This window comes from Rhipicephalus sanguineus, chromosome 7 (assembly GCF_013339695.2).
Source record: "Rhipicephalus sanguineus isolate Rsan-2018 chromosome 7, BIME_Rsan_1.4, whole genome shotgun sequence".
Taxonomy (NCBI): domain Eukaryota; kingdom Metazoa; phylum Arthropoda; class Arachnida; order Ixodida; family Ixodidae; genus Rhipicephalus; species Rhipicephalus sanguineus.
Window position 1 is genome coordinate 147,727,047 of NC_051182.1, and position 21,490 is coordinate 147,748,536.

The 21,490-nt window shown below is 47.4% G+C and overlaps 1 protein-coding gene across 1 annotated transcript; it reads left to right on the forward strand.

The window, feature by feature from the left end:
- The first annotated feature begins 146 nt into the window (after nucleotides 1-146).
- LOC119399130 (uncharacterized) lies at nucleotides 147-12,849 on the forward strand. Its single transcript, XM_049417546.1, has 5 exons — nucleotides 147-312; nucleotides 4,489-4,721; nucleotides 5,462-5,659; nucleotides 6,154-6,386; nucleotides 12,536-12,849. The coding sequence occupies exons 1-5, from the start codon at nucleotides 147-149 to the stop codon at nucleotides 12,753-12,755; spliced, it is 1,050 nt and encodes a 349-aa protein (XP_049273503.1). The 3' UTR covers nucleotides 12,756-12,849.
- The last annotated feature ends 8,641 nt before the right edge of the window (nucleotides 12,850-21,490 follow it).

Below are 21,490 nucleotides of genomic sequence, written 5' to 3' on the forward strand. Positions count from 1 at the left end.
ACAATTTATAACAAGCACTCAATTCTTGGCCAATCCCCCACAGTGGGTGTGAGCCACGGTTGAAGGTGAACAAGAAGGACAAGAGTACTTGCGCCTTGGACTGCTCGACGCTGACTGATCACGTGAAACGGAGGACGTCATCCGGGATGGACGACCATCACCCCAACGAGACTGCGGGCCCTAGCCGTATGCGTACTGATGAGACGAAGACGGGTGACCGTGTCGTCGCATCCGTTCTTTGCGGCTCCACCGACAGCTTATCAGTGGAAGAGATGTCAGCTTCAAGGGACTCGCAGCCGGCGCTGGATAAAGGCAAGTAGTGTTTCACAATATCGTATGTGCCTGCTTCTACAACAGACAACTTGAACTCGCTTAACAGGCAGTCATTAACTGAACGATTTGAGGGAGTCGCCACTGTGCAAGTGAATTAAGGTCGCATAAGTGGTAGGGAAGAAGAAATTACCATTCGATGTAACAAGCAAGGCTATTCTCGAGAGACTAAAGGCCGTCACGCAACTGTGAAGTATCTCAGTGTGCTCGTCCCTTGCTCACGGGCAAGGAACAACACACTAAGGCAAAATTACCAGAAACAGGAGTAACGGAGCCCAATAGGCGCACGCGATGACCGGATAGACTGCTGAAGGAGCAACTTCAGACGGATGCGTGCCGTGTGCAAACCAGCTAATCTGCAAAAGGAGCAACCACGCAGGAGATGCAGGCCTTGCCCAGAGATACGTTCCGTGTGCAAACCGTTGTCAAGGGAACTAACCGTCCTCTTCGCTCTTGGGTGTCTTCCCACTTGTGTTCGTGGTTGCGAGTTGGCGGTGGTGTCGCGCTTGACAATTAGTTCGACGACGTAGGAACCAACTTTGCTAGCAAATCTAGTGGGAACACAAGTGGGAAGACTGACCCAAGCGCGAGGAGGACGTTTAGGTCCCTTGACAACGTCACTAGCAAATCCAGTAACTTTGGTATGAACTATGCCGCGGCGTCTTAGATATGCACGTATGCGTGAATGAGTGTGGCGCTGCTTTTACGTTTCGCCGCACCCGTGAAGTCCGGAGCTGGTCTCGACACGCCGCGCTGTAGTCACGGCACTGCGTCGCCACCGGCGGGAAATGGCGACCGAGAAGACAGTATACCAATCGGATCCGTGATTTCAATCTTACTCTGGGTAGAAATCGGTGCGGGATTCTTTCACAAGTACGCGTTACGCACAACTCTGAGACAGACTAAGATGGGGCTCCTCTGAGAAAAGCCTCCTGCAGTTGTACCAGGCTTTCTTCGTTGGCAATCAACGGTACAGCTCACCCGTGCTTTCGAGCATGCGGGCAACATGCATTCGTACTTTGGAGAGCCTTCAAGCGTGAGCGCTGCGAACGTGCCTAGGTCTACTAAGGTGTGCATCAACCACAGTTGTACGTAACGCGTTACAAGTAATCGATTTCTTGTAATCAATTACAGCTTCTTGTAACGTTGTATCATAATTTATTAGTTTTTCGAAGCAGTAACGTCCTGGGTAATTCAATTACATTTTCTGGTAATTGATCACCAATAATCAACTTTTTTTCCAAAATCATGTTGTAACCAGTCTTCTATGGCAGCTCTCGTCCCGAAAAATATGCCACCGCTCCGTAGGAACCCCCATCCTGTCAGACGGGGGGCGGGGGGGGGGAAGGGGGGTCCCTACGGAGCTTATTTTTTTACCTTTTTCTTTGGCCTTACCTGCAACGCCTTGCCCGAGCGCCAGCAACATCAAAGCGCGACGCTTTACAAAGGACATGGATACTAACATCGAAGCACTCCGCAACTACGAGCTGGTGCGCAAGGTGTTCCTAAGTTGTAATACCGCCCTTCCCTTCAGCGCATGCATTGAGAGAGTGTTCATTGTAGTAGCTTACCTCTTAACGAGGAAACGTGGAATATTCAGCAACGACAACATTGAAAAGCAACTGCTGTTGAAAGTTAACAGCATCTCACACTGTATCACAGAAGCCACAGTAAGCCTCCCAGCCGTCAGGCAACCCTCCAGCCTTCTCTCTAACATGCAATTCACAGTAGTTTGTTGCAGTTTGAGTAAACTTGTGTTGTGTTACGGCAATAAAATCTTGAAGGAAAGTAACGCAAAAGTAATGGATTATACTTCTGCAATTGATTAGTTCCTTTTCTGAGCCTGTAATTGACCACTGTAATCAATCGCATTTTGCAGGAAACAATTGTAATTGTAACCGGTTACTTATTTTCTGTAACGTGTAGAAGTCTAACATAAACCTCAAAGCCACGTACATATCCTGTAGAGGTTTACTTATCTTGTGAGCCTCTTCGAGTCCACCTTCGACTGCTGACACAACAGACGAACCATTCCTTGTTTTCGCTACAGACAGACCGACCAGGCTGCACCTGCTGACGATGCCTAGATACACACAGGCACGTCATTGCTTCCGATTTTGCACCTGCCATCATCCCCGCAATGCCACCGTAGACGCTGCACAGACCATTGGTGTCGCTTCAAATACGTGGGATTACGAAGAAGCGTCGTGTTCCTTGTGCTGCCCTCACACAACGCACCTTGAAGCATTTGACTCAACGATACAACTATCTGCACATACACACCGATGGGTCTGTGAGTGCGTGCCCTTCGACTGCAGCCTTTGTGATCCCTCATGTGGGTACCTCTGGGAAGTACAAGTTAGACCACAAGTCGTCTTCAGCAGCTGCAGAACTTGTTGCGATACGGGCAGCCATCCAATTTTTGTCCGGCCAAACACCACGTAAATGGACCATACTATCTGACGCAAAATCCGCCGATTGCAAGTCATTGACTCTTGCTCAAGAAGGGGACAATATTTTACATTAGCTTTAGAAATTATCCAAGCATTTATCCTTACGCAGAGAAATGGTCGCTCAATCACAATGCAATGGATCCCTGGACACTGGATTGGCAGGCAACGAGCTTGGTGATGCTGCTAGAGCCGCTGTGTATAACGCCCCCATTGACGGGAAAGTAACGTACTTCAGAAGACGTGAACTCTTTGTTGAGATCGCTCATGCGAGAGTGCACAACGACTTATTGGTCGCAGCCGGACCACTCGATACAGGCGCCTGCGGGAAACACATCCTGAAAGTGCTTTTCACCTCCCGGCTAGAATGAAGCGAAGCAACTCCAGTTTGCAATACCGTATTTGTCTAAGTGTTGCGTTCACTCGCCGCTACGCACACCTCATCCGCCGTGCGGACAGCCCGAACTGTGAACGCTGCCAAGTGTGGGGAACAACAGCGCATCTTTTTTGTGACTGCCCACGTTACCTGTCGCAACGAAAAACGCTTGCTTCAACGCTGGCAGGAATCGGTGTGACAACGCTAAGTGAAAGTGGCATTTTGTCAGCAACCTGCGATAAGACAAAATCAACAACTGCTATCAGGAATGGTATAGGTTTTCTTAAGAGCACAGGACTGGAAACCAGACTCTAGCGCTGTGGTTGGAAACCAGACTCTAGCGCTGGAACCCCAGAAATGGCTATACGGCCAGGCAGCCCGTATAGCCATTTCTGGGGTTCCGCAAAAACCATTATCGGAAAAAAACGCGTTTTTTTTTTTTGTATGCACACTATATCCCGTGACAGCGTCCCCTTCTGATGTTTGGTATGCTTTACCGCATAGCATGTTTCCATTGTGGCGGAGCTGACTTCTGTTTCCCCTTCTCCGTGAGATGGCTGTAAAGCTTTTGTTGCAGTTCTCTATAACATACGCACGCAAGCATGCTTCCGCTAGCCTTGCATATTTGAAGAGCAAATATATATAGAAACAGGTTGAATGTTGCTGCTAACCGGACGACGTATATTCACAAGCTGTTGAGATCGAATTGGTGTGGTCCTTTAGTTTGACCATTCTTTGTCAAGGGGAAATAAGAGTCACATATTTCACGCTGCATGTTGTGTGAATTTGTGACCTTTCCCTCTTTCTTTTCTCACTAAATGAGGTCCCTCATCACTTCCAACGGTCCACAAGGGGTCCCCGAACGTCCATGGTTGAGAACCACTCTTCTAGCAAAACCACAACGTTACGTGGTTATTGTACATACGCTTAAATTGTTTCTCTCCCCATCATCACCTTTCGTCACTCCTTTTTTTCTTCTTACCCTCTTCCCCTGTGCAAAGTAGCAGGCTAGATAACACTTACTGAGGCCAACCTCTCTGCCTTCTAAGAAACCGTCTCTCTCTCTTAAAATATGATTTGTCCTTCTCAAACCTAGTCGCAAGTGAATCGTGCTGCGATCTTCGCGATATCAACGAAAATGCACTCAGCACGTTTGAGTTGATATCGCGCGTGTTGATACGCGCAATAAACACGCGCAGGTCGAAACGCAAGAAAACGCGCGTGTTTAAAACAAAGAAAGAAAAGAAAAGGTGGCTTCTTACTGTCTGCCGTTTGTCTATGAAAAGCCCAGTTGTTTGTTCATTGCGACAACAGTCCCTATTTTTTTTTAAGCGTTCTTCCCACTGTCTTCTTCAAAAACTTTTGCAGATCCAAGTACCTGTGGCGCTGAGAATACTCTCCAGCGGCCTGCGCATTCAAAACTACTTCTCGAACCCCCCATCCGCGACATCTGGGAGCAGCTTGCCGTCGACATAGTGGACAAAAAGGCCTGGAAAGTGGACAGTTTTGACTCCCTTACCTCGCTGGATGCGTACTCCGAAGACGTCCGACATTTCCCAGCCGAGGTTAGACGATGTCGCTTTAAGCTGGATATAATTTCAAGGCTGTGTATTGCAAAGAGATGTATACTCACGGCATCGGCGTAGCCAGGAGAAGGGGGGGGGGGCAGTTCAACCCCTCCCCCGCAAAATTTTGCAATTTTGCATGTATGTATATACACGCACACACACAAACGCACGCACCAACATACATTAAGTATGGTTGAACTCCCAACCCCCCCCCCCCCCCCAAATAAAAAAAAAAATTCTAGCTAGACTCCTGACCGACGCCCTCGATAACGGAGACCTATAAGGCAAAACATTAAATTATCAGAACAAATAAGACAGTATGAAAGCCGACATCGTATACAAGCCCTTGTTTAAGCGGGTAGTGGTTCATCACAGTATATTTAAACTGTGTTTAAAGAAAGTACCCAGTGTACGTGACCTCGTAATCAAGTGTGTAGTTGCAAACTGTAGGGATGCATAGCCTTGTGCGGTAAATAATTACCTGAAGTCATGAACATAGCACAATTTACAGGCATAATGTCCCACAAAAGCCTTGCAAGATATGCATGCTAGGAGATCAATGAAAGAGGCCTTATTCCTCGAGTAGCCTTAAATATGCTGTTAATGATAATGCTGAAAGGATTGCCAATAAAAACAAGTTATTTGTAACCTCAATGCTCCGCGATTGTGTTTATTTAGATTCGCTCATGATATACGTCGTGTTGCAAAAAAATTACATCTCTGTGTTTTGTTTCTAGGATGAACGAATACGTATGAAGAAGCGAAGGGACGCCGCGCTGAGGCTGAGATCCAGTCCGGAACGTTGGTCTCGGCTAGCGCTGGACGCGCTGAGAGAGTTGGCTACGGATTCGTCTGGCCCCGCCGTCGCTACCTTGGTCGAATCCGGCCTTCTTGCCGTTTTCAAGGACTTCGCTGTTCACACCCGCTATTTCCAGGTAAATGCAGCAATCACCGGATGGCGACTGCTTTATTTCAGGCCTCGTGAACTGAAACTTGCAGTTCTTTCTAGAAAAACAATTAGGTTGACGGAATTCCATTGCAGAGGTTGTTGCGAAAGGAAAAGAAAACGGACAAATATCTAGTCCGACTTGTCTCCAGTGATCATACCGCATGAGAATTCGATTTAAACTTGTGGCTCATAGCATTTCCTTACCTCCCCCCCCCCCGCCCCTTTGCATTTCATCCGGTTTTGTACTACCTCCGGGATCGACCAACCTTTGACCACACGATAATGTCATCTAGACGTCATAAGGTGACATCAGAACATGGCGTAATTGGTGACGTCATTAATTACGTCATTAACGTCATCACTTGGTCACGTGATTTTTGGGGCCATTCGTGTTCACGATGGCGCCGGATTTTTTTTTTTTTTTACACTTGAGCTTTATAAGACGTTCGCCTAAATCATTTTCAATTACCACAAACGCAGGTCACGAAGAAGCTAATGGAATCGGCTGGCATCACGGTGTTCGTGGCGGGTCACGCATCTTCATCTACCCACGACATTGACAAGCTGGATCCCATCATGCTCGCGGGCTACACCGACCGGTGGGAGGACACCAAGCGCACGGCACTGTGGTACTTGTGCGTCCACTCTCACTACTCGCTCAACACACACCACCAGCAGCACGAACTGTGGCACGCCGAAGACTCTGATGATAAGTGCGTTCGCAGTGCTGATAGCGTAACCAATTATCGTGGTTGAGATAAGCCGAAAGTTGTAGAGCTCTGTAGCCTAGCTAATATTGGGAAGACAGTTTACCATGCATGATATTGCAGAAACTTCACTCCCCCCTCAAACCTTTACACAACCCAGAGTAGCCAGCCGTTCTGAGAAATGGCTAACCTTCCTGTGTGTCCATCTCCCCCTCCTCCTCCTTCAATAGGAAATGGAAGGGTGAAGCATGTAGGGTAAAGAGATTATAGCAAGTGACCTACGATCGCGAGTAGTTTTCTCGGTTAAAGGGGTCCCGCAACAATTTTTGAGCATAGTCAGAAAACGCTGCCCATCGGTAGTCAAGGCTCCCGAGAACACGCGAGCCCAACATAGCACAGCAAGCGGCCTGGAACTTAAAAGCAATTCTCAAAGTCAACTAGAAATCGCTCCCTCTTCTCTCTACAAATGATGCAATATGCCCAAATTACTGCGCCGTATACCGAAAGTCTATGGCCGTTGGCTGATTTGAGCATCGTGAGCTGCATGGTTACAGTGGCCGCCACGAGATGCCGCACGTGCCCGCACGCACGCTCGCGATCACACGGAAAGTAAGCCGCGCGTTAGAAGAAAAAATGAAGAGAAAGTGATCAAGGTCATGACGCGCCCTGATGGTGGGACGCATCTTGTCCCCTTGTCATCCCCCTCCGTCCTGATCTGTCCTGATCTGTCCTGATCTGTCCTGATCTGTCCTGATGACGTCCTGATCATCCCCCTCCCTGCGTTGCTTTCAGCGCGCTCTCTGATGCAGAAGGAGAGGGAAAGCGCTTGAATAGTGCGACGGAGCCCTGTAACTCCGCTCGTACTTGACGGATTCTAAAAAAAAGATTTGCTGCATGTGATTCGTGAAGCGTCATGCGCTAATAGTGGGAGTATTCCATTATAACTCAGAAAAGTGTTTCAGGGCCCCTTCAAGCAAAACTAGTCACTGTATTAAAGTTAGTTTGGGCACGCTGGTATTCCATTTCGACATCCAGCGCTGACACGCTAAAACCGGCGAGGACAAACTCTTGCCCTCGGCGCTTGCCCTCGTCGGTTTTCACCCTGTCCTTGTTATTTGCTGCACGCTAGGTGCTGAAACAGTCACGGTAGCGGGCTGTGTGATGAGAGCTAACCACACCAGTGAAGCCTTAAAGGGACCGACAATGGGCCAGAACGTGTGATTAAAGGCCAACTCCGGCGATTTTTCGAGGTCGATGGATCTCAGTGAAATTCGCTGGGTACGTTCCTTTGCACGTTTCCGTCATTTATGCCAAATTACAGGCTTGAGACATGCGCAGATTGCTTGCAAATGAATTTTAAATATTGTCTGCAAACGCCCTCCTGGCTTCCCACAATTATTGGCAACATTGCGTCTGTGACGTCAGTATTGGCAAGGCGGCGGAAGTGACGCAGCCGAGGGCACCGCTAACTTCGGCGCTTAGGCCGCTACAGCGAGCGTCTGCTGTGCACAAGGCGACAGACAGCGTTGGTTTGGCCGGCGCTTCGCTGGTCGTCCCGGCTGTCACAGTTTCCATACTCCGCGCCGGCGTGACCGGCATGCCTTGCACGACTTCCGGTTCGTTCGTAACAACGTCTACGTCATACGTAGACAGTACACTCGGTTGGGTTTCGGTTTCGGTGTTGCGCTTTTTTGCTTATTTAAAATTATTCTCCAATTTGCCGAGTATTTTTGCTATCGGGCCCGTAACAGGAGCGTCTCAGGAACATAAAAGCACCATTACTTTGACATGGCCAAAAATCGCCGGAGTTGGCCTTTAAGTCCTGGTGGAAATGAACAGGTTCGGAATTATAATGACAGATTGAAGCATCCTTTGCGCGTTCTTAGTGGGGTTGATATTTTCAAATCGCGCTTAAAAGTCACAAAAAAAATGGTAGGTCGCACAGCCTAGCGGAAGAGTCTTGAACTTTAATTAGGGAGTCGTTCACTTTGCTTACGTAGTCTGGTGCTTTCATGCGCACAATAATAAATGCTCAAAATTATATATGTACATTATTGTCCTTTTGCGCTAAATTCTGTGCTGATTATGAGGTAAAAAAAAAGTTGCACGCTGAGAAGCGGCGCTGCCTTCGCGGCAACTAGTGAAACATGTCGAGCCGCGGCGCACACGCGTGGTGTGTACTGTTACGGGTGGGTATTTGGATCCATCCCACCGCTGCCATCCATTTGTTACGAGCGGGGTCGTTGGCCGACGCGGACTCAGGGGGTAGCGTGGAGCTGAGCGGCGGGAGTCGTACCGCAGGCCCAGGGACGTCCAGAACACCAGGAAGCCGAAGCAGAGAGACCTTAACTTAACAGACGTTTATTTACATCATAGAGGACAGGATCGTCAGAACGACATCTAGTCCGATCGATCCGTCCCGAGCAGACGCTCTGCTGCTCCTTAAATACGCTTCCTTCACAAGATAGGGAAACTCCTTAATTCGAAATGTCCAATCACAAACGTGCATGCCTTTTGAAGCTGCATTACTAGCAAACGTCCAATCACAAACGTGCATGCCTTTCGAGGGTCCGTCTCTTCGACACATAGGTCACCGCCCCCAGGATAACAATGCCAGGGACCACTGCACTCTCACTCTCCACGTCCGACCAGTTCGGAAGAAAGGGGGGCAATGTCACTTCGGGAAACTGAAAATCCTTTTACGAACAAAGGCACCAGCTTTAACCAAAAACAAGCTCGTTGCAAATACGCGTTCCACGGAGGAGACCCGCGCGTAGCTGCCACCTTCCAGCCGAAGCGCCCAGTTCGGGGAGAAGACGGCAGGTGTAGGTGTCAAATCCGTTCTCCGAAATGAGGGGGGGGGGGTCCAAGAAGCGGGAAGACTCGCTTGGGGACAGCTGGCCCAGGACCCTCGCATCTGCTTTGTAACAGTACGCATGCGCAGCAAACCGCCGCGCACAAACACGAACCGCTCTCGCGCTCACCTCTCACTGTTTGCAGCATGCGTTGCGTGTATACGACTTCATATTTCGCATATGAAGAAATTTGATTAAGTGTTTGACGGCGTTTTCCGTGTTACCATTCCGCGATTATACAATCTTAGCGGCAAGCTTTCCATTGCGCTAAAGAAAACAGGTACGATAAACATTGGTTGTCGGTCCCTTTAAACAGCGATACTCTTAAAAAAAAAAACATCTGACTTTTTTTTTTGCCGTGTTATAACTCTCACTCTCTTTTGTAGAGTCATGCGTCCCACAACTCTCCAAAAGACAATTAACGAGACGCTTTGCAGAGAGTTGTATATGTGAGGATTCTATACGTGACAAAAAAAAAGAAAGTCAGGGGATTCTTGTTTACTTACAGTGTAGCGTGCGCACAATGAAACTGAACCTTATCTATTTCTTCCGAATGCCCAGCGAGGTTTACGGAGCTTATATCAGCGATTCACTTTGTACGTTTTTACTCGTACAGTCCTAGAGTTATACGCTCATTACGGAATTCACATGCTTCGAGCGGTCACGCAATTGTTTTCACAGCGAAGCTATCTGTCTGTTCTGTGCTGTCGTCGTCTACGTAGTCGTCGTCGTCGTCGTCGTCGTCGTCGTCGTAGTAGTAGTAGTAGTAGTAGTAGTAGTAGTAGTAGTAGTAGTAGTAGTAGTAGTAGTAGCAGTAGTAGTAGTAGTAGTAGTAGTAGTAGTAGTAGTAGTAGACGTCAGGCAGGTCACGTCAGCAGAGGGGCGAGCGAATAACGCAGTAAATAAAACGAAATGATGAGCATGTTCGAAATGATGACGTTCGAAATGGCGACAATAATGATGACTTGTACCTAAAATCATCATCACCATCATCATCATTTCAGCTTCGCTCTCCGTCGGTTTCTATGGCGTGGAAGTTGCTTAATTGTCTTTTTTAGCAGCTAAGCTGCTCTTGGCCGAGCATTTCATTTCCGGGATCCGTGGTAACACTTGTGGGCATCATAGACGGGTATGCGCCACAGACATTGGGTAAATCCCACTACTCACCACTGGTCCACTAAAAATGGAAGTGACAGCCCAACAAACGGGTATGTGCCACAAAAATCTGTGCGGCCTATCAGAAAACTATCATCATCATAAACGCGTATTTGCTGCAGAAATTGGGTAAACCCCACTCCACACAACTTTCACTAAAAAGGAAGAAGGCAACAGTTATCCCAACAAATGGTGTGCGCGTTACCACAGTCACACCACTGTCACGTGATACTTTGTGGTTATAAAAGGTGGTGGCTATACTACCACCTGAAAGCTCAACAAAGACTGTTTAATAGAGGGCAGCGATACAACATATCGGAGCATCTTAAGCGAGGGCTTCTTTGTAAGGCTGCGTATAAGAGTGGTATGGTCAAGTTGCAATAGAACTATACTACCACCTCAAAGAAAGCCCTAAAGGGAATGCAAAGAGGCAAAGCAGCTGGTGAAGATCAGGTAACATAAGACCTGTTGAAAGACGGTGGAGAGATTATGTTAGAGAAACTGGCCACCCTATATACGAAGTGCCTCTCGACGGGGAGGATACCAGAATCTTGGAAGAATGCCAACATCATCTTGATCCATAAGAAAGGGGACGTCAAAGACCTGAAAAATTACAGGCCCATAAGCTTACTGTCGGTTGTCTACAAGCTATTTACAAAAGTAATTGCTAACAGAATTAATACGACATTAGAGTTCAATCAACCAAGGGACCAGGCAGGATTTCGTACAGGATTCTCAACAATAGACCATATTCATACTATCAATCAGGTGATAGAGAAATGCGCGGAATACAACCAACCCCTATACATGGCCTTCATAGATTACGAGAAGGCATTTGATTCGGTGGAGACATCAGCAGTCATGCAGGCACTGCGGAATCAAGGCATCGACGAAGCCTATATAAACATAATGGAAGAAATCTACAGCGGATCCACAGCCACTATAGCCTCCATAAAGAAAGCGACAGAATCCCAATAAAGAAGGGCGTACGGCAGGGAGACACGATCTCTCCAATGTTATTCACCGCGTGTTTACAGGAGGTTTTCAGGGCCCTAGATTGGGAAGAGCTAGGGATAAGAGTTAATGGAGAGTATCTCAGTAACCTACGATTCGCTGATGACATTGCATTGATGAGTAACGCGGGAGACGAATTGCAGCTCATGATTACTGAACTGGATACGGAAAGTAGAAGAGTAGGTCTGAAAATTAATATGCATAAAACTAAAGTAATGTGGAACAATCTTGGTAGAGAACAGCGCTTTGCGATAGGTGGCGAGACACTGGAAGTTGTAAAGGAGTACGTCTACTTAGGACAGGTAGTAACCGCGGAGCCGAACCATGAGAGTGAAATAACTAGAAGAATAAGGATGGGTTGGGGCTCATTCGGCAAGCATTATCAAATCATGAATGGTAATCTACCACTATCCCTCAAGAGGAAGGTATATAACAGCTGTATCTTACCGGTACTTACCTACGGAGCAGAAACCTGGAGACTTACAAAGAGGGTTCAACTTAAATTGAGGACGACGCAGCGAGCGATGGAAAGGAAAATGATAGGTGTAACCTTAAGAGACAGGAAGAGAGCAGAGTGGGTCAGGGAACAAACGGGGGTTAATGACATCATAGTTGAAATCAAGAAGAAGAAATGGATATGGGCCGGGCACGTAGCACGTCGGCAGGATAACCGGTGGTCATTAAGGGTAACTGACTGGATTCCAAGAGATGGCAAACGCGTGAGGGGGAGACAGAAAATTAGGTGGGTAGATGAGATTAAGAAGTTTGCAGGTATTACGTGGCAGCAGAAAGCACAGGACCGGGTTGATTGGCGGAACATGGGAGAGGCCTTTGCCCTGCAGTGGGCGTAGACAGGCTGATGATGATGATGATGATGATGATGATGATGATGATGACCACCTCAAAGCATAACAAAGAGTGCTCAATAAAGAGCAGTGATAGAACATATCTGAAAGACTTGCAAAACATAGAAGTGTGTTAGCCTGACGTAGGGAACGCCACCAGCTTCTCAGTTTCATCGGTGTCCGAGAAGCGGAGCTGGTTGAATTTTTTTCTTCACTGCTTGGACGGAGCCTAATCGTCTCTGCAGGCATTTTCATAAAGTTCTTCTCTCTCTCACTTTGTGTAAAGGGAGAGGGAGCGTTGCAAAGCCCTGCCGGAGCTTCTCTGCGACAAGGCGTCCCGGAAATTGCAGAAGGAGCTCAACGGCGTCGTGTCGCCCGACATGTGGAGCGTGGAGGCGAAGTTCTACTTGGGAATGCCCGAAGTGTGGTTGGATCGCGTCACACGCATGGCAAGGCAACTCGCCGAAAGAACGCCATCCGGAGAGTCGAACGTCACAGTCACGTGAATTCCTCGCTAATTGGAATTTAATTATTTCTCAAGTAAATGACACACAATCATGTAAAGTTCCTCGGGGACGCTTGAAGTACGAATAAACCATCTTTCTGCATTAGAAGAACATGTTCCTAGGCGAGTTGGCGATTATATTTGCTGAAATGTCATTGCTAGCGCAATGCTTGAAACACGGAGAAATGACATAGATGCTCACGTGTGCCGCATTTCACGCAATTTAAGATTATTGGCAAAAGCACTGACGAAATGGCGAGGACACTATTAAAAGTGCTTCGCAATTAAAGGAACCCGATGATCGCGGGATCGAATCCCGCCCGAGGCGGCTGCATTTCGATTGATGGGAAAATGCTTGAGGTACCTGTACTTAGATTTACGTGCACTTTAAAGAAATCCAGGTGGTGGAAATTTCCGGAGCCCATCACTACGGCGCTCATCATATCGTGGTTTTGGGACGTTAAACGCCAACAATTATTATTGTATGACATTAAAAGGAACGGGTTCACTTGTGTCAGTGACACATCAGTTTTGCTATATAGATCTGAATTACGCTGATTTTTAATGGACAGCTTCCATGATTACATGTCCGACGTCCCGTGTGCACTCCACTGCGCATGCTCAGAAGTTTACTTCGTGTTCCACCTTTGACCTCTGTCTCTTCTGTGTCATTTCATCATGTTTGTTTCAAGCATTGCGCCAGGAGTAGCATGTTTAGCAAACACCTTTTTGCATTCGCTAGAAAAAAAAAATGGAGGCAACCCTAACTGTTGAGTTGGGTCGCTAGTTGGGTTGAAATAGTGTGCCCTGATGGGTTCCTTGGGTTTACCTTGTGTTTCGTCGCTCTGCCGAAGAGGATCTCGGAGGCCACGTAGAAGAAAGCGCGCGTTTGAGATCTGCTCTGTCAGGTGCCGCAATCATCCGAGCTGTTCACAAGAAAACCGTCTGCTCTTTCATTGAACTCATTCAATTATTTTACCCAAATAATCGTGACAGCTAATTGGCCCTTATCGTAGGTAGACGTATGCTACGATATCGTTTGTATCCCGTGTAAATATTAACTTGAATTAGAACCATCGGTTTCGTGCCAAATTTATGTTTTACAAGTCGCTTTCTCGACCAAAAGTGCTTGGAAGGGAAACGAGAGTGTCACACGGGGCTCGTCGCATTGAAAACAAAAACATTAAGGCACCTTCGCAGTGCACTAGTTGTACCAAGCCTGAAGTAAGTGCGGAGCTGGGTAGCCTTCTTTCAGATGTTTCAAGTAACAGAGCTAGAATGTTTGTGGTTTCTGCCAGGCCAGTAGCTAGAAGGCAAGCGGCGCACGCGTGCTGGTGCGCCTGAAGCGGACGTCTCTCTCGGTCCCTTGTTCCTCGGCCTGAGGAGACGTCCTGGATGGTTGCGGTCCGTGCGCTATCCACGCGAAGTCGGCGTCACCCATCATCTCGGGTTTGAGGACGCGTCCGCCTTGAGGGGCGGCACGTAGCAGCGAGCGAGCCGCCTGCGCAGTGCCTCGACCAGCGCCTTGGGAAGCGAGATCTGCTCCGCGTAGGTCAACAGATCCCGCTTGCTCAGGTACCTGCGAGCACAGCCGTTAAAGAGGTCTGGGCGGACAACAGGTATATAGCCATTTTGCGATGGCCAGCGCAATGATTACGTTCGCGCTCACGACCAGGAGTTACATCGCTACGCGCCGCGGGAGAAGGTCAAAATTCAAACTGAACGTCCTCTGCTCTTCTCGCGGGCGCGTGGCTCGAAGATGGGGCGATGACGTACCTATAGAACCCACCACGGTGGTCTAGTGGTTAAGGTGCTCGACTGCTGACCCGCAGGTCACGGGATCGAATCCCGGCCGTGGCGGCCGCATTTTCAATGAAGGCGAAAATGCTAAAGGCCCGTGTACTTAGATTTAGGTGCACGTTAAAGAACCCCAGGTGGTCAAAATTTCCGTAGCCCTGCACTACGGCGTCTCTCACAATTGCGTCGTGGTTTTGGGACATTAAACCCGAATTCTTATTGTACGTACCTGCACAAGACTGCTCTAAATATAGTTAAAGGTGCATATGCGAAGCTTCATGTGATCCTCCGCCTCCGGAAAGGGACAACATATAGGGCAGGAGTTTGGCTTGCTAAGGCTAGACAGGGTAAGCATCAAGGGTGCGAAGCTCGATCGTCTCCTCACATCATGGTTGCGCGCCACTTGAATATATTTTTCCCTCTACTACTAATAAACCAAATTTTAAAAAATTATTGCGGTAAGATGCTCTTTATTTGGCACTTAACAACTTCCAGTGCGCAACTAAAATCTACTATGTGGCCTTGTGAGGTGCCCTTTAAAGAGCATCGTGAAACCAGCATAACAGCCTGCAGCAACTACGTATCGATGCAGATACATAGTTGCTGTATGTACAGGGTGGTGCTTGAGGCCTAGTCAGGCGACTCATAATGTCGCCTTTAGTCTCCTGCACCACGACAATCATGTATTGTCAAACAAATGAATGAATGAATGAATGAATGAATGAATGAATGAATGAATGAATGAATGAATGAATGAATGAATGAATGAATTATGTGCAGAATAAAGCGTAGCCCACACATATTCTACAGACAAAGAAGACAAAGTATATGGGGAATTACTTTTCTTTAGTAGAAACACAGAGTTATACATTACGGTTCAACTTCTGATCAGCTTTGTTTTACTAGAGTGTACTAGAACAGGGGAGTGCTTGGAACGGCCGCAGCACCAATGTACAGAAAGTGAAGCCCGAACAGGATCAATCCGCCTGCCGCGCTGCGATCGGTAGTTTGCTATGTGTCGTCGTTTAAGAGTTGCACGCGGCTCCGCCAAAGTGGTGCAGGGGTAGAATGTCCGCTTCCCACTCAAAAGGCCCGGGTTCGAATCGCAGCTGTAGATGGTGGGTTTTTATTCTTAGTGTCACCTTTTATAGCTGTGTTGGTTTTCTTTTGTTTCTTAAAACTAGCTTCTGTTGCTACTTATTGCTACAAAAAGTAACGTAAAATGTAAAATCTCGGAGGCCATACTTTACGTTTTTGTTCAATCACGGGCGGTGGCGCTGCAAATAACTGCGCTCAGTGTCAAAATTTTTTTGTATTGTACTTCACATCTTGCGTTTCTTTTTGAACCAACACGTAGCAACTGAAGCTAGCTTTAAGAAACAAGGAGAACCAATACAGCTATAAAAGGTGACACTAACCCCCGTATTCAGAAACGCTCCTTGACTTGAACTTGACTTGCCACCGCCTTCAACGCGTTTCGAACGCGCTGCCTTTAGGCGGTGGCAAGTCAAGTTCAAGTCAAGGAGCGTTTCTGAATACGGGGGTAAGAATAAGGACCCTTAGTTCATGTCGTAATGTTATTTGAACGGTTGGTTATACTGTGCGAACCTAATGAAACACCTGTCAAGACATATGTGCAAAGCTTCGAACAAACCAGGCGAACGCATTAAATATAGCCCGGGGCAGGCGCTGAACCAACACGTCTTCACATTTATATCCTAATTACTACAAATAACACCCCCCATACTTTCCTTGGCAATATTGTTGGTTAGTTCTCATTAATATTGTGCTTAACAAAGTAAAATGAGCCCTTAAAAAACGAAAAAAGGTTAATCCAAGGAATACACTACGGCACACGAACGCCGACGTGCTAGTGCCGCTACCAGACAAGTCAGAGATTACGGTCTCCTCCACTCTTTTTTTTTTTTTTTGTAGCACCATGTTCATACAATCCTAAGAACAGTCCAAGACGTTTTTGCTTGACGTCAACTTTTTTTTTTTTTCATGTATGAAAACTCAGCATGTCATTGTAACTTGTTAGGGCTAGACGCCAAGAAACTCGTCCCCAAGAAAAATGGGATAATATTGGTTAAAAAAGTTTGTTGGCGGATTATGCGGGATCAAGATAGCTGGGGAAGAAAATTTCTCGATCGCCATTCTAACGTTTGTTGAGAAGCCCTCCTGCTTTCATTCTATGGGGAAATACGTTCCTTGCAAGGAAGCGTGAATAAAAAGAACACCGGCACATGTGCTAACAAAAAAAGGAAAAACGCGCAAACAAAACCGCCACGCAACAGGAAACACAATAACGTTGGCGTTTTCGATGCGTAATTATTTAAAGAGCGTGCCAAAATAACCGCGCGCATTTTTCATCTGTTATAGCTTGTCATAGAGTTTGGTGCCACCAGCAAGATATATGGGGTCATTTTTTCAACATGTATTTATTTATAACTGGCAGTCGGATTCCGAGTATCCTAGCGTGAACTTTTAGAAAGGAATAAATCTTGTACGCATCTCGTGTGCTCTTTTATCCGCGGTGTCACCATATCTGATTGATCGGTCTATCACCATGCAATAGCATTTAATATCTGAATTTAGAGCTGAGACGTCAAGCGACGTCAAGAGACGCGACACTGAAAACCTCTCGATTAATGACACGACGTGATACTAAACATGCGAAAGGTATTGTTTACGAGCGAATGCGTGCGTTTCGCACTCCTCGAAATGCGGCCTTCGTGGTCATAGAGTTACTATGACGACTCTAGAGGAAAAGCTCCTCATGGTATCCATGCATCGAAATCTGCGACCACAAGGGCCCCGCCATCACCGCCATGATGAGAACGTTGACAGCTCCTGAGACGCGTGCTAGATCTGACGGTAGTAATCAGTTTTAATCTTCCAACCTAAGCCGGCTACCTGTGCGCGCTGTGTTTTGATGCGTGAAGTCGTCTGTTAGTGTAATGTTGAGTGTTATATTAACTCTATATTAACCCTCTACAGTGTTATATTAACTCTATATTTCTGACCCGCAATCCGCCTTTTTCACAGTGTCATTGCTCACGCGCCCTTCCCCTAGCGGAAAGGTCGGGAAACACCTCTTTACCTCGGAGACTTTCGTTCTGGCGATACCGGTTTTCCTGGCACCCACAAAAACCCTACCTAAACGGCAAAGGGCAGCACTGGAAAGCAAAAAAAAAGGGGTATTGAACGCGTGATCTCGTTCTGAGCGCCAGCTGGTGCTACACACCTGGATAGTCATGCGTGCCATAAAGAACACGGTAGTGGAGGAGGCGGACACCAGGCTGCGCAGTAGGGAGGCGAGCAGGTGTTCCAAGTTGCAGGGCTTGAGGCGGTGGCAGCGCTTGGCTACGGTGCTGTGCACCACGTCGAGGGCGACGCAAACCACGTGCTCGTTGCTGCTGAACAGGTAGTTGTGCAAGACGAGCGCCAGTTCGTCCAGGAAGTCCTCGAGTTGCACCAGCTTGGGGGCGTCGCATTTCAGCGACGCGAGCGCCACCACGCCGTCGACCTCGGTGAAACGGCGGAGGCTCTGCAGCACCTGAAGACGAGTATGATGCACGGTGTGTATTCGGAGTTGGAGATATCGCCATAATATCGATTTCAGTGCACGCTGATCGGATGGTGGGTGAAAGGCGAGCAAGAAGTCGTTTCAGTCATTGGACACGCCAGAATGCATAGACCAGAATTTTCATCGCTTGCAGGGGCAGCCATATTTGGTTGGGGGCTGCGGCTGAGTTTGAACGGATGACCTGATAGCATAGAGCCAGTGCTTATCGCTTGCTGGAAGCCAGTTTTCGCTCGCCATCAGTTGTGACTTAAACAAACCCGCAGCCCCTACGCTGGCAGCGCCGACAGATGATAAATGGGTTCAAGATTATGTATGTTTGCTGTCAACCTGGGTGCAAGAGTAAAAGTAATCACTCAAAGTGAGTGTCACCGGATGTGATCTTCTCAGAATACAGCCCCATCAGGAGTGTGGCGTTATCAGAAGATATCAAGGCGATGGACTGGGCTAGTTGGTACATGTTGAATTAGATTAAAAAAACAGCGGGAAACACGAACCACCAAGAAAGAACACGACTGGACAGGCTGGTTCAAGTTTTAGTGGTCCGGCCAGCCTGTCCCGTCGTGTTCTTTCTCTGTGGTTCGTGTTTCCCGCTGGTTTTTTATGCAATTCAAGTTATGAAAAGACTCACCTGTCGCCTTTAAAAAAATTTTTTTTAGCTGTTTCCTGAATATTCTCTCCCTGAGGAGCCCGCGGGCATATACTAAATGCAAATAAGGATTCGACATGGATTGTGGAAATAGCGTTCCAGAGATCACCTAGTGCTTGTTTCGTGCTAAGAAAATGCATAGTTTAAATGAACAACACGTTTTAGTGGTCCGACTACCGTTAGCGCAATACAAACCGCCCACCTCCAAGAACTGCCTTCTGACGTAGCCAAGCCCGCCCTTTACTCGCTTTACTGCCCGATAGCCGGCGCTGCGCGCAACGGAGCAATATGCTTTAGCATATTGCCACACGAGCTCCTTTCTTTGTGTTTTATGTTACCGGCCCACAACACGTCTATTACGGCCTTGCGCAAACCACGCCCAAAAGTCTGGGAACATTCCAGATTATTTTAGAATCTTCTGTTAGGCCTGAGCGCGCAAACGCGAACAGTGGAGTTTATTCTGAAACTAACGTGTCCACCAGCGATAGGTTCGAATGTTCGATTCCGCATGTATAAAAGCCGACGCGCCTTACCGCAGATCAGATTATCGACGGCCGACGCTCTGTTCGCCGCTGTAAGTGTACAGCGTGTATTGCTTGTCGTTTGACTTTTCGTTTCTTGGGCACATGTTTGCCCCAAATGAAGATTTACATCTTGAATAGCCCGACTTCCGTCTTCTTCGTTGCCACGACCACGTAACAATATACTTTAGCGGTGCTTAGCTCGGCGAAAACGGAACTTCCGTCGTTCTCGAGGGTAACGTCGCGAGGTTCTTCATTGCACGAATTAGACTGAAATGCACTATAGTTCCATTTTATAACGTCTTGTGATACACTGCAGTGTTATTTTCTGGTATAGGTAGTTTGAGTACTTGGGATTAATGGCACTGAGGCCCTGCTACGTCACGGGGCTTGTGTTCCAGAATGTCCCATTGGTGGCGCAAATCGTGTCCCTTATTTACCCTAATTTCTCGATTGCTAAAGCACTGCTGTGCGCAATGCTGACGTTTCAGACGTTCTCAAGCATTGACCTTTCACTCTGACATAAGTATTTGTCTTTAGTGTCCCATTATTTTAGAGTTAATCAGTTGCTTAAAAAAGTTTCACGACATATCATTATGTGTCAAGCTACAGAAGACTAGCGATATGCTTTAAAGATGAGTGATATCCGTGTCTTAACTATGCGTGAGTGTGCGGACCTCTCTTCGGGCACATACGCCTCTAGGCCTCGCCCAACCCTTAACCTGTCGCGAAAATAAAATGCATTCAGTTAAAATTCAATACAAATCGAATTCAATTCGATTAAATTAATAACGTATATATGACACTCCGGAAGGGTGATTGCCAGAGCAATGATGTCAAGCTCAGAATGCCGACTCTCCAACCATGCTTGTTTCGCGCTAATAAAATGCTTAATTTGAAGAAAACCACCGTATGGGCGTCACTAATTACGACGTTGGTACTACTTCTCTCACCCGAGCTCCGCGCCGCCGTCTCCGGCGACGACGCAGGACCACGGAGTCCAGAAGACGTTCGTAACGTCGGCTGTAGTGTTCCATTACTGAGCATTTATCGTCCAAAGTACGGCAGTGAACGGTCACTAAACGCTGAGTGAATTCTTCACGGTAATGATTAGGGCGAGGAGCTCAAACCATGGCGCACGCCCACTAAGCGTAGATTGGAAAAGCAGAGAAACGATAAATATGGAATAAGGAAACATTATTTTTAAGCCCGAATAAACCAAACTACAATTGGTTACAATCTAAGAATAGATGTGAGCTCCGCCAACAGCCATCGCTATCTTTCCCAGAGAGAATTTGCGTAGATGTCCTATCCAATCTCATTTGCTGTTTAGAAAAATTGATTATTTCATAGACGGTTCAATAAGAATCAACAGGAATTCAACGTAGCATTTGCTTGCTAGATATGCGTTTACGAGAATCGCAAAACAGACTTCAGTTATGTGGAGATAAATCAACGCGTGAAATGACGTAGAGCCAACACGTGCAATTGTTGTTTCACGTATTCACGCACATATACAAATATATAACTTGTTGGAAAAAGTTGGGTATATACATGCAGATTACATGGTCAGACGGAAAGCTCAAACAAGGCGTGAATATGTACACTTTGCGTATTTACGTGGCATTTCTGCCGATACAAACCCAAACATCTGTTTACCGACAACTTGGAGGACGTTTGAGCTTCGCCTTCACGACTAGAACGCGATAGCGTAATCGGGCCCCGTGCGCATCGCCGTCTCAATCGCTAGACTGGCTCGGCTTCTCGGTGGATACCGGGCCGCAAGGAAAAGAGCGTCTTTGCGCGTGTAAACTAGCCGTTTCAAACTATCCTAGAATGCCTACTGCAAGTACAGCATGCGAAGTGCCCACTACGACATAATTCTTCCTTTTGGGAATCAGCATGGTACCCACTAAAATTCCGTAAAGCAACACGCGCACTTGCTTCGCCGCACACTTTGTTGAGGCTGTTTCCGATGGTGATGATTAATTAGGCCTGAGCGTTTTGTAGCGTTAGCTACACCTGCCTAGCCGGAGCCGATTTCGTGTGGAGCGTCATGAGCCGTTCTGCGCGTGCTCCAGGATCAGTGATGTCACACAGCTGGGTCACCGGAGCTGGCATCTCCCGCGCTCTCCGACACCGCCGCGCGAGGCTCGCCGCTGCTGGTCTGCGCTGCATTTGAG